Source organism: Euphorbia lathyris, chromosome 6 (assembly GCF_963576675.1).
Source record: "Euphorbia lathyris chromosome 6, ddEupLath1.1, whole genome shotgun sequence".
NCBI lineage: Eukaryota > Viridiplantae > Streptophyta > Magnoliopsida > Malpighiales > Euphorbiaceae > Euphorbia > Euphorbia lathyris.
Genome location: NC_088915.1, coordinates 22,272,338 through 22,283,762, shown reverse-complemented (window position 1 = coordinate 22,283,762; position 11,425 = coordinate 22,272,338). Strand labels below are relative to the sequence as shown.

The 11,425-nt window shown below is 38.6% G+C and overlaps 3 protein-coding genes across 3 annotated transcripts; 1 reads left to right on the top strand and 2 right to left on the bottom strand.

The window, feature by feature from the left end:
- Nucleotides 1-61: 61 nt before the first annotated feature.
- On the bottom strand, nucleotides 62-3,760 carry LOC136232530 (uncharacterized). Its single transcript, XM_066021747.1, has 16 exons — nucleotides 3,661-3,760; nucleotides 3,457-3,567; nucleotides 3,273-3,370; nucleotides 3,097-3,197; nucleotides 2,942-3,020; nucleotides 2,776-2,836; nucleotides 2,622-2,668; nucleotides 2,404-2,496; nucleotides 2,195-2,285; nucleotides 1,674-1,722; nucleotides 1,211-1,330; nucleotides 982-1,129; nucleotides 798-890; nucleotides 659-727; nucleotides 435-477; nucleotides 62-350 (listed from the first exon to the last, which is right to left on the bottom strand). The coding sequence occupies exons 2-16, from the start codon at nucleotides 3,512-3,514 to the stop codon at nucleotides 250-252; spliced, it is 1,251 nt and encodes a 416-aa protein (XP_065877819.1). The 5' UTR covers nucleotides 3,515-3,567; nucleotides 3,661-3,760; the 3' UTR covers nucleotides 62-249.
- Nucleotides 3,761-3,991: 231 nt separating this feature from the next.
- On the top strand, nucleotides 3,992-6,128 carry LOC136233618 (protein MAINTENANCE OF MERISTEMS-like). The gene is made up of 5 exons (XM_066023347.1): nucleotides 3,992-4,039; nucleotides 4,541-4,817; nucleotides 4,918-5,870; nucleotides 5,961-6,031; nucleotides 6,080-6,128. The coding sequence occupies exons 3-5, from the start codon at nucleotides 5,178-5,180 to the stop codon at nucleotides 6,126-6,128; spliced, it is 813 nt and encodes a 270-aa protein (XP_065879419.1). The 5' UTR covers nucleotides 3,992-4,039; nucleotides 4,541-4,817; nucleotides 4,918-5,177.
- A 1-nt stretch (nucleotide 6,129) lies between these two features.
- On the bottom strand, nucleotides 6,130-7,830 carry LOC136233617 (PKS-NRPS hybrid synthetase cheA-like). Its single transcript, XM_066023346.1, has 2 exons — nucleotides 7,771-7,830; nucleotides 6,130-7,377 (listed from the first exon to the last, which is right to left on the bottom strand). The coding sequence occupies exons 1-2, from the start codon at nucleotides 7,810-7,812 to the stop codon at nucleotides 6,130-6,132; spliced, it is 1,290 nt and encodes a 429-aa protein (XP_065879418.1). The 5' UTR covers nucleotides 7,813-7,830.
- Nucleotides 7,831-11,425: the final 3,595 nt, after the last annotated feature.

Sequence of the window (11,425 nt, the reverse complement as noted above, 5' to 3'; positions counted from 1 at the left end):
GTCTTTTCTTACAAGAGCAATTTTTTTATAACTGTATTCCTTTTGTACTAGCTTGTTGGAATTGAAACAAAACGAAAATACATATATATCTCCGAGTAGTTTTGATACAATTAGCGACAATTATAAGAGTCGAGTTATTAATAAAACAAAAACATGAAGATACAAAATCCCCAAGTGTAGTGAACCATATGATTATAGTTGGGGATGGGTAAGGTAAGATAGGATTGAGTTGGGAAATGGAGATGATCGTTATAAGATGATTTCATCTTGCTCTCCACTGTTGATGGTTTTATGAGGGAGAACAATACAGTTAGTAACCACGACCTCATCCTCAACTGTGACAGCATCTCCTGCACAAGGGACAAAAAGCAACATTGTTTCAAAAGGGTTTCCCCACAATTTATGCAGTTGGGAAGATGAGCACAATTAAGTACCAAGAATCGTTATTCCGAGCTTCGTATTGTAGTCTCCATCAGCCTGAACAGTCAAAATTTAAGTTCAATCAACAAGAAAAAAAAAAAGAACGCCTGTGGCTCAAGATGAGCAGGGTTTCCTATGTGCAAAATGGCTGTGGAGATGTGGAGAGGTAAGATTGTGAAGTAAGTTGTCATTTGAAAGGAAGAACAGAGATCCTTCAATATCTTAAGATTAAACTTGCCTGGATTCTCGACCATCTTCCTATAGATGATTTCCATCCAATAATGGAGTTAATGACAACTGCATTTTCCTGCCACCAGAGAATACGAAAAGAGTTTAGCTCCCAAATCAGCATTTCATTACAGAATCCAGTTCCGTACCTGAATTTCGACATCATCTAAGATAATGCAACTTATAAGCCTTACACCTGGTCCTATGCGTACATTTGCTGAAATAGAAACATTGGGACCAAGCTGTACAAACGAAAGAAATAATATGAACTAGAACGAACAGTGGGAAAAATGCACAATTGGTTTAATGAAAATAAAGGGAAGAAAAAATTACCTTTGCAGTTGGATGTACTTTTGCTGACGGATGAATATAAACATCACCAACAATGGTAGCACTCCTAGTTCCGTCCCCTATGGACAAAAGATGTGGGGAGGTAGACCGATATTGGGAAAGATACAAATCAGAGCATTTCAAAGACATCCTACATTATTAACAAGAAATTTAGACGAGGCAGATATTGTCTATGGTTTAAATTCGAAAGTCAAACGAAAGAACACATTACCCTGGAGTCTTGACCTGTTCCCAGAAATCTAAGGTTTCATATGTATACAATTGCTTCTTTCCGGCAAGAGGTGACAAAATATCTTGATCTAATCTTACAAAATTTGTAGGCAGATTCGTTCTGGAGAGAAAAACGTGTCAATAGAAATTGCAGTTTTTAACATGACAAAATGTGTTATACAAAACAATCCCATATATGGAAAAGGATGCTGCCATGAACAGTTGAGCCGTGAAGATCGTAGAACATTGCAAGTATACATGTTGTAATTGAAGACTCATAGTAAAACATCCAAAAAACATATGAAGTATAAGAGAAGTATCAATTCTTTTTTTTTTTATCAAAATTATTAGCATTCAGAAATTTATCACTGAAGTTGCATTTGACAGTAATACTCTCTCACATCTCTCACACACACACACACACACATACATATATATACATATATATATAATGAGAGGTCAACCTTGTCAATGACTGATGACCCTCGAAGCTGGATTGGCGAAGAAGATTTTCTGCAATCGAAAAATTATATATATCAATACATGATGCCACTGCATATGATATTCATCATACATCTTATGGAAAATAAAATGTTACAAAAGGTAAGTTTTTAATCAACTTAATCATAAATGAAATGGATGATCATTATGTAAAAGCATATAGTGATTAATTTTGGCTTCGGTACAATAGAATATCTAATTTGCAAAGCTTGAATTATTTTTCTCTTTAATCATCTATTTTGTCTAGAAAATTCTCACAGGTTTCAAAGGGCTCAGCCATAAAGAAAGACAGGAAAGAAAGAAATTCAACACGATGAGGATATAAAATTTAAAATGGTAAGAAGCACTATCGTTCGGAAGTTGTGTACTTGTGACAGATTAGTCAACAATCAAATCATCAGAATTCCAGAAAAGCGCGATACAAGCCGATTTCATTGAGACATAAAGTGATAAAACTTAAGATCTACAGGAGATAAAGATGAACCTCTGCCTTCTCTATTAGTGGTGACACCTTCAATGGCAGTGAAAATCTTTGGGTTGAAGACATAGACACCACAGTTTATCAAATCACTTACCTACAATTCACAAATATTGTTAAACCACAAATGTATAAATCTGAACAACCGATACATTATAAGTAAATCACTGAGACTACTAGGTTCCAATGAGTTTCATATTAAATCGTTCACTTACAAACGTCTCTGGTTTCTCTATATAATGCAACAGTTCTTTGCTGATTGGATCAGCAATCAATTCTCCAAACTGGTTCGCTGATTCAGCAGACACCTGCGCTAGACCCAAATAAAGAAATGAACAATCAGAATAAGTTCAGAAAAGAAAGCAACTTAAGAAAAAATTCATGATGCATTGGCAGAAATACAACAAAATCTGAAAACAAATCATCCACAAACCTTGATTACTAACACTGTTCCCATCCCACCATACTTTTTATGTTCCTCTGAAAATACAATAAGAAACCATGAATGTCCGGTGATAACTATGTAAGAAGTCGCGGCTACTTTATTTAGCAAAATCACAACCATAATGGTAAAAGAATCACATTACCAAGCATATCTGGAAGTGGGAAACTGCAACAAACATCACAATTCAGCAGAAAGATATGAGACTGGCCAACAAAATAAATGCAGCAACCAAGGAAGCATCAAATACATTTAGGATTCTCATAATCAAACCCAACACACAAAAAACGAGAAAGGGGAAAATATCAAACCGGGCTATCTTCCATAATAATGTCTCTAAAGTAATAAAGACCACCAGCAGAACCATGGGGTTTGTCCTCTTTCAAGTATCTAAAGCAACACAGAACAGGAATCAGCAACAAAAATTAAATAAATTACCAATTACTGACAGTATAGTAGCAATTACCTTACAGGTACTTTGAGTTCATTAGATATTGAAGATACATATAGAGTAAACTCACGCTCCTCATAGAATCCAAGCAGAAAAATCCCAGCTAAATTAGGTATCTAATGCAAGAAAATCAATTAAGAGAAGAAATGAACAAAAGGAAAGAAATTAAGAGATTTTGAATTGATGCGAACCCTTTTACAGGCAGAAATGTGATGATGAACCATAGGTTGGCCTGCCAATGGGAACAGAGGTTTTGGAGTATTGAATGAAAGAGGCCTAAATCTAGTACCTACAATACAACCCAGAAATGGATAATTTAATTTTACAAACACAAAAATGAAACCTGTACAATAAGAAAACGGGAATTTCAATTACCTTTGGTTGGGCCGCCAACCATGATCACAGCTACAACTTTCTCACTGGCATCCGCCATTTTCAAAACCTTGCGCGAGTCCGAAATCGCTGTAACTGCTTGTTGTTCTTTTACTGAATAAAATTGGAAGAAGATGTTATGAGTAGTGATGAGAAGTAATCAGATTATACAGACAAGTTAACAAGAATAATTTTGTTTGTATGTACTTTGATTTGAAGAGCAAAGTGGCTGCAAACGAACAGGAAAACTAGTTGAAACCAGCCAAAGGTAGATTTAGAGTAGATTTCACAGTGCGTTGAAAACGACGCCAGTCTCTATGGCGTGTTATAAATTTATGTAATGGAATAGATCACGTGCTCATGAAGCAGGATCACGTGCTCCTGCTAATAAATAAAGTGGACGACTATATACCGCACTAAAATTCCGGTTCACCGCCCTGTATTGATCTTTTTGCCCTTCTCATTATTTCAAACATAAGTTTTGAAATTCCAAATCCTCTCAACATCTTTTCCATTCTAAAAAAAACCGACCAAAAACGAGATGACACGAAGAGGAGGCATCGGCAAAGGATACATGGGTATTACGGTAAGTATTTCTATAAAAAAAATTATCAAAATCGTGAGTAATCGGGTCGAAATTCGGGATTAAAATCCCAGAATTTCGCCTAGGCGGGCGCCGGAATCCATCTCCGCCTACGGTGGAACGCATGAACTATGCGTTCCACCGTAGGTGGAGATGCATAGTGTCGAGCGATCCACCTTAGGGTGGATCGCACGGCGCACGCGCTCCACCGTAAGGCGGAGCGCGCGGCGCATGCGATCCACCTTAGGGTGGATCGCTCGACGTACGCGTTCCACTTAAGGTGGAACGCGTACAACGCATGCGCTCCACCTTATGGTGGGGCGCATGCCGCACCCGTTTGGCCCTTAGGGCAGGTGGTGTAAACCACCCGCCCAGGCCAAAAAGGGGCAAATTTTGAATTTTTTAAAAAAAAAATTGCACGGACCGGGCGTAGGCAAACCCGAACGTATAGAAAAAAAAATTTATGTTAAATTGAATATACCTTATAAATAAATAATATTACAGGATAAGGAGGGAGCTGACCCTAGACGCACGTCTTCACGTCCTGTTACTGCATCTGCTCGGCGGGACCGGGAGGAGCAGCAGCGGTTTATGGCGGACGCCCGGAGGGCACATGCTGCACAGGCGGAGCGTGCTGAGGGACGGGATGAGGCGGCTGGTATAGACATGGACGGGGATGCTTCTATGCATCGTCCTAGTGCTGATACTATCCCCATAGGTCGTGGCGTTGTGACGAGGGGTCGAGACGGACGATTTTCTTCTACCGCAGCATCTTCTTCTGGTAGGAGACATTAAAAAATGTGTTTATTTGTATTTGTGTTAATCGTGATTATTGAAAAATATACTAAAAAATTAATGTCTACCGTTTGCTGTAATTTCAGGTAGCAGCAAGCGATCGAGGAGTGTAGAGGATGACTAGGTTGTGAAGGACCCCGTCCCCGGGGGTCCATTTGATGGTGCTGTGATCCCGAGCTTTTTGGGACATATTGCATGTGCTATATGGGCCGGTCAGGACAGGGGCGTCCTTAGGTGTCATACCAGATCAGGGTATTGCACGAAGCTGAGATTATGGTACAGTGGTTCTTCCCGGACGATTCAGTCGCGTATCGAGTCATCTGGCTTGTTCCATTTACCTGGTATTATGCACAGTCACATAGATGCTGCACTGATCACAGCATTTGTTGAGCGGTGGCAGCCAGACACGTCATCATTTCACATGCCATTTGGCGAGATGACCATTTTGATGCATGATGTGTGGGAGATATTGCGCATCCCCATAGATGGTGCCATGGTGACTGCTGATGCGACTGTTGATGAGCTTAAGGAGTGCATGATGGATTTGTTTGGGGCGACTCGGGTTGAGTTAGATGCCCGTCATTATGCTTCTGGTGGTATACGAGCCGCTTCCGTCATGGAGCGCTGTGGAGGTGATCGGATTCCTGAGACCCAGGCTATAGCTTGGACGTGGCTGATGCTCGGTTCCACCTTGTTCGTAGACAAGAGTGGTGACCGCATCCGACCTTCTTGTCTGTTAGAGGTGCAGGACTCGGCGGCTGGAGCCGTTGGACTTTCTTGGGGATCAGCTGCACTAGCATATCTATACCGTCATCTTGGTATTGCTACCAGAGGAGATTGCGGGCAGATGACGGGTTGTATGACATTGCTCCAGTCCTGGATTTACGAGTATTTTCCTTGCTTCAGGCCACATCGAGAGGCAGTTACAGTTGACCCGGATCTTCCTAGGGCTTCGTTGTGGCCATCTATATCGATGGAGAAGAGCGATGAGCGGTTGAGAGCATTTCGTGCCCGGCTTGATGTGTTGACAGCAGATGAGGTATACTTGCTTTATAATTATAAATACTATTCAATTAAAACAAATTTGTGTATTACTTGTATGTGTTGATGTAATTTTATACATCTGTAGGTCATGTGGATGCCGTATGGCCCTGATGCCATTACTGAGACCCCGAGGACTCTATATTCTCGATGGATACGGTATCGGGATGATATTAACCTTGTTTTTTGTTCCTTACTTTTTTACAGTGGGTTAGTCGATTATCTGGCTGGGGTGAAACTGTGCTGGATCACATGAGTCATCTGGACGAGGATGCTGCGATTGTATATAGGCAGTCGTTAGAGGAGATTATGGATGCTTGGCATTTGGCCAAGTGAGTTATGACTGGCATTTGGCATCTGGACGAGATAACTCCTTTGAACCTGCTCATCTTTTCCTTCATCATCATAAGATTGGTCTCGTACTCCTCAATGGTTAATGATTCTAATATTGTTCTCCATTTGCCATTCTTGAATTTAGAGGCAAGGCCTTTATCTCCAATGATTCTATACACACGATCTTCCACATCCTTATTAATATGCCAAGTGCATAGCAAGTGCGCTGCTTGTGGAAAAACTTCTTGTATCGGCTTTAATAACCCAAGCTCCCTGTCACTAACAACAACGGTCGGGTTAAGATCATCCCCAAGCAAAATCTTCAGCCTTTGCAAAATCCAACGATAGCTCCCTTCGGTCTCGTCTTTAACAATAGCATACGCTATCTTGAAGTTATTATTGCATGGCGTCATCCCAACAATCTCAACAAACGGCATTTTGTACTTGTTTGTTTTGTACGTTGAATCAATGCCGATGTACCAGTGGTAAGTCCTGAACATATCAACTGACTCTGGATGTGCCATGAACACATGCGTTATCACACCTGAATCAGCCTGTGTGTAATTGACATATTTGTTCTCCACAACAATATGGTAGAATTGACTAGCCAGGTCTCTACCTTCAAACGCGTCCCTCCTCATTTTGTCCCTGTAATTATATATGTGTTTAATTACTGAGTTGTCCTCTGGGTGTTTTTCTTTAACTGCTGCTAAAATAGCACAAGGCTTTGCTTGAGCTGAAGACATATCACGCACAATTTGTTTAGATGCGATACTGAGTCCGCTCATTTGCCGACTTCCCTCTGGATACATACGCATTGTATGGTTATGCATTCCAGTTAACCCAGCCTTAGCCTTTATCCCCCATCCCGAAAGGTCTGCATGTTGATAGGCTTTAATCTGAAATTTACATCGGCACGCTTTAGTTTTACTTTTCCTAATTGCAGGATCTTCATCATTTTTCACAACACCTCTATATCGTTCACCCCGTGAACAGCGCAACAACTTCTGTTTACCCCCATTTTTGTGCGAAGATATTACAAGCTCAAACCCATTCTGAATAGCTATCTTTTTTGCCCAATCAATAGCATCCTGACTGGAGGGGAAAACGGTATCCGTTATAAAACGCGAACTATAATCAATGTTATCGGGGTTCCAATCTTCTATCGGTACCTGAATATACGAAAAATTTACATTAAAATTACAAAAAAAAAATACTTCGGGCCTATTTCTCCCGTTCGAAATTAGTTCGGGGCAATTTCTGTCCACTTTTGCCTGAACGGGCAGGCTACCCGTTCCACCATAGGTGGAAACGGGCAGCGCGTACTGCCCGTTCCAAAGGTGGAACGGGTGGCGCGTACCACCCGTTCCATGGGTGGAGCGGGTGGCAATTACCACCCGTTCCATGGGTGGAGCGGGTGGCGATTACCACCCGTTCCTTAGGCCGATCGGGTAGTTCATCCGATCGGCCTAAGGAACGGGTGGTAATCGCCACCCGCCCAGGCAAAATTCGAATAAAAAAAATAAAAAAATGATTAATAACGTTTTTAATTCTCGTAATATTACCTCGTGTTCGAACTCATTGTCTTCGGGAATGTTTTGATCCATTTTTTTCAAATCCGGGATTTGTGCCCGGGAGAGAAAACTAGAGAGAGTTTTTAAGGTTTTAGGGGGAAAAAAAGTGGCAAGGGTAAAATGGTCAAAACAGTGCGGTGAAACGGAAATTAAGGGCGGTATTTAGCAATACCCTAAATAAAAGTGAATTACTACATTCAGTCTCAAATTCAAACCCCTAGCTCTGTGAAAGGACGAAAATACATTTTTACCAAATTTTAAAATTCTTAAATCCTCTCTAAACTCTATTGGATTAAATCCGGAGTAATTTATCAACGAAAACATGGATCGGAAGAGGGACGACAAAGGAAAAGGACTAATGTTACAAAATTCTGTTTGATTTTGTTGATTTTTGGACGTTTGTTTATTCGAATTTGGATTTTTGGGGAATTCGGATTCGTGAGGTAGGGCGTGAGGCTATCACGCCTCCACCTCTGGTGCAGCGTGATATTCATACGCCGCACCAGAGGTGGAGGCGTGATAGCCTCACGCCCCACCACAGGAGATGACGTAATATTCATACGTCGTGAGGGCGTGATGGCCTCACGCCCGTGTGGGCAAAATTCAATTTTTTAAAATTTAATTTAGTTTTTATTAATTTGATTATTTAGAACCGAACGAATTGACTTGTTGTAATTTTTTAATATTTAGAATTTTTTAGAATAATTATAATTGTTTAGAATAATAATAATTAAAATGTAAAATTAGAAAAAAAATTCACACGTGGACATGTTACGGGTTTAAATTAAAATTGTATAGTGTTTACAAGTATTTACGGGTTTAATTGAAGAACAAACCTATTTTTTTCCCTTCCCGACACGCGGGTGTGTGGCTATCACGCCCCAACGTGCGGTCGGGCGTGTGGCTATCACGCCTCACCGTGCGGTCGGGTGTGTGGCTATCACGCCTCACCCTGTGGTCGGGCGTGATAGCCACATGCCTCACCTTGTGGTCGGGCGTGTGTCTGTCACGCCCGACCACACGGTGAGGCATGTGGCTATCACGTCCGACCACACGGTGAGGCGTGATAGCCACACGCCCGCATGACGGAAAGGCAAAAAAAAAATCTTTTCCCACCCAAAACCCATGAAAGGGCATTTTCATCCTTTCACGGAGTTGGGGGTGGGAATTTGGAGCTGAATATGTACAATGGGTGTGCATCGGTTCAAATCAAATCGAAATTACTAAAATACCTGACAGTTATAGGTCAATGTAATACATGTATAGCATGCACATTGACCGTTGACTATAGGCTGCTATAAGACAAACTATAAATGACTAGTGGAGCTATTATGTTAGTGATTTTAGGAATGTTTGTAGTATTGTGTTTAGGAGTGTTCAAAAACCGAACCTAACTGATAAATTTTGGTTTTTCGATCTATTAGGTTCAATTTAGTTTATGAAATATATCAGTAATATCGGTGAGTTCGATTTTTATAACAAAATAATTGAACGAATAAGTTAAATAATGCTATAGGCTATCTTTTATGGATTTGAATTCACTAAGTTATAAATTATTTATCCGTTACTTGTTTGTAAAAATTATATATAAATTATTTATTAATTACTTATAGATTATATGGGTTATCTTTTTTTCTCCATTTGAATTTACGAGTTATGTTTTCAATTTTGAATTTTTAATAACTCTAGTTCATTCAATGATAAAATAATATAATAACGTTAACTAGATAAGTTGATATACAATAACTAGATTTAATAAGTTAAAATACATAACTAAGTTGATACACAATAATTTATTAATTTTAAATAGTATAGATATTATAATTATATAACGTAAAATAAGAAATAAAAATAATCTATTTGAAACTGAAACCGAACAGAACCGAACTAAAATATTCGGTTCGGTTAGATTTGGTTCTTATTTTAGGTGTTATTAGGTTTAGTTATTTCGGTTCAGTTCAGTTTCCAGATCGAACCGATCAATGCACACCCCTAATTGTACCTGCGCGTTGCCAGGGGCGAATCCAGGATTTCTCCCCTATGGGGGCAAACAATACAACTAAAATAATTTTTATCCAAAAAATAATAATTTTAGAAAACCAGATATCAAAGCTCAAGTTCAAGTTCAAGTAAAATAGTAGCAGAAATATAAAATCAAAATTCAAGTAGGAGTAAAAAAATACCAAAGCAGAGAGGCAAAGATCGGAGATGGAGTGCCGGACCAACGATTAACGATTCGACTACGGAGGGACTGACTGTCGATTTTGATTTAATCTTAGAGCATCTCCAATAGCCTCTTAAGTTGGCTCTTAAGTTAAAATTTGAGGAGGGAGAATAAAAATTCATCTCCAACAGCCTCTTAGTGGCTCATCAAATCACTAAGAGCCTCTCCATCCTTTCTATTAATAGAGAGCCTCTCTCCACCTCTTAGTGCCTCCTAACTTCATTTTTTATTAATAATTTATTAGAGCATCTCTAAGAGACTCTTAGTGAACTCTCTAAAAATAATATAAATAATTGACTCTTAGTGATTTAAGAGTGACTAAGATATATCATCTCCAACAATGCTCATTATATTCACTCTTTATTTATTATTTTATTATTAAAATTATTATTTATTATTACATTACCAATAGTGTGAGGAGAGAGACTCATCAATAATAAATTATTAATAAAAAATGAAGTTAGGAGGCACTAAGAGGTGGAGAGAGGCTCTCTATTAATAGAGAGGATGGAGAGGCTCTTAGTGATTTGAGGAGCCACTAAGAGGCTGTTGGAGCTGATTTTTTATTCTCCCCCCTCAAATTTTAACTTAAGAGCTAATTTAAGAGGCTGTTGAAGATGCTCTTATTGATGTGTCTCTCTCCTCACACTATTGGTAATGTAACAATAAAGAATAATCTTAATAATAAAATTATAAAGGCTTAAATCACTTTTTGGCACCTGACCTATCCAAAATTTATGCATTTGGTCCCTAATCTATTATTTGGTCACATTTGGCCCATGACCTATCAAATTAGATAAAATTCAACCCATATTGAATGAAAAATTAACTTTGTTGGAAAATTAACAGCAGTCACCAATACAAAAACGACATATGACTCATAAATACAATTAATTTTCAACTAGAGATGACAACAGTAAATATTTTACATAGTAAAAAAAATCCTAAAAACTTTTTCTAGTGTTCCGATAGAGTGAAAATTAATTTTATTTATGTATCATGTGTCATTTTTTATTGGTTACTGCTGTTAATTTTCCAACACAGTTAATTTTTCATTCAATATGGGTTGGATTTTATCTAATTTGTTAGGTTAGGGGCCAAATATGATCAAATAATAGGTTAGGGGTTAAATGCACAAATTTTGGATAGATCAGGGGTCAAAAAATGCTTTAAACCAATTATAAATAAAGAGTGAATATAAGAAGTATTGTTGGAGATGATATATCTTAGCCACTCTTAAATCACTAAGAGTCAATTATTTATATTATTTTTAGAGAGCTCACTAAGAGTCTCTTGGAGATGCTCTTAGTTAGAATTAAGGATTTCAATATAGACTTAAGAAAAAAGAGGAATTGAGGAAGAAGAACTATAGAAATTAAAAAGAGTAAGAGAGACAGATGATTTGTTTTAAGACCTATTTAG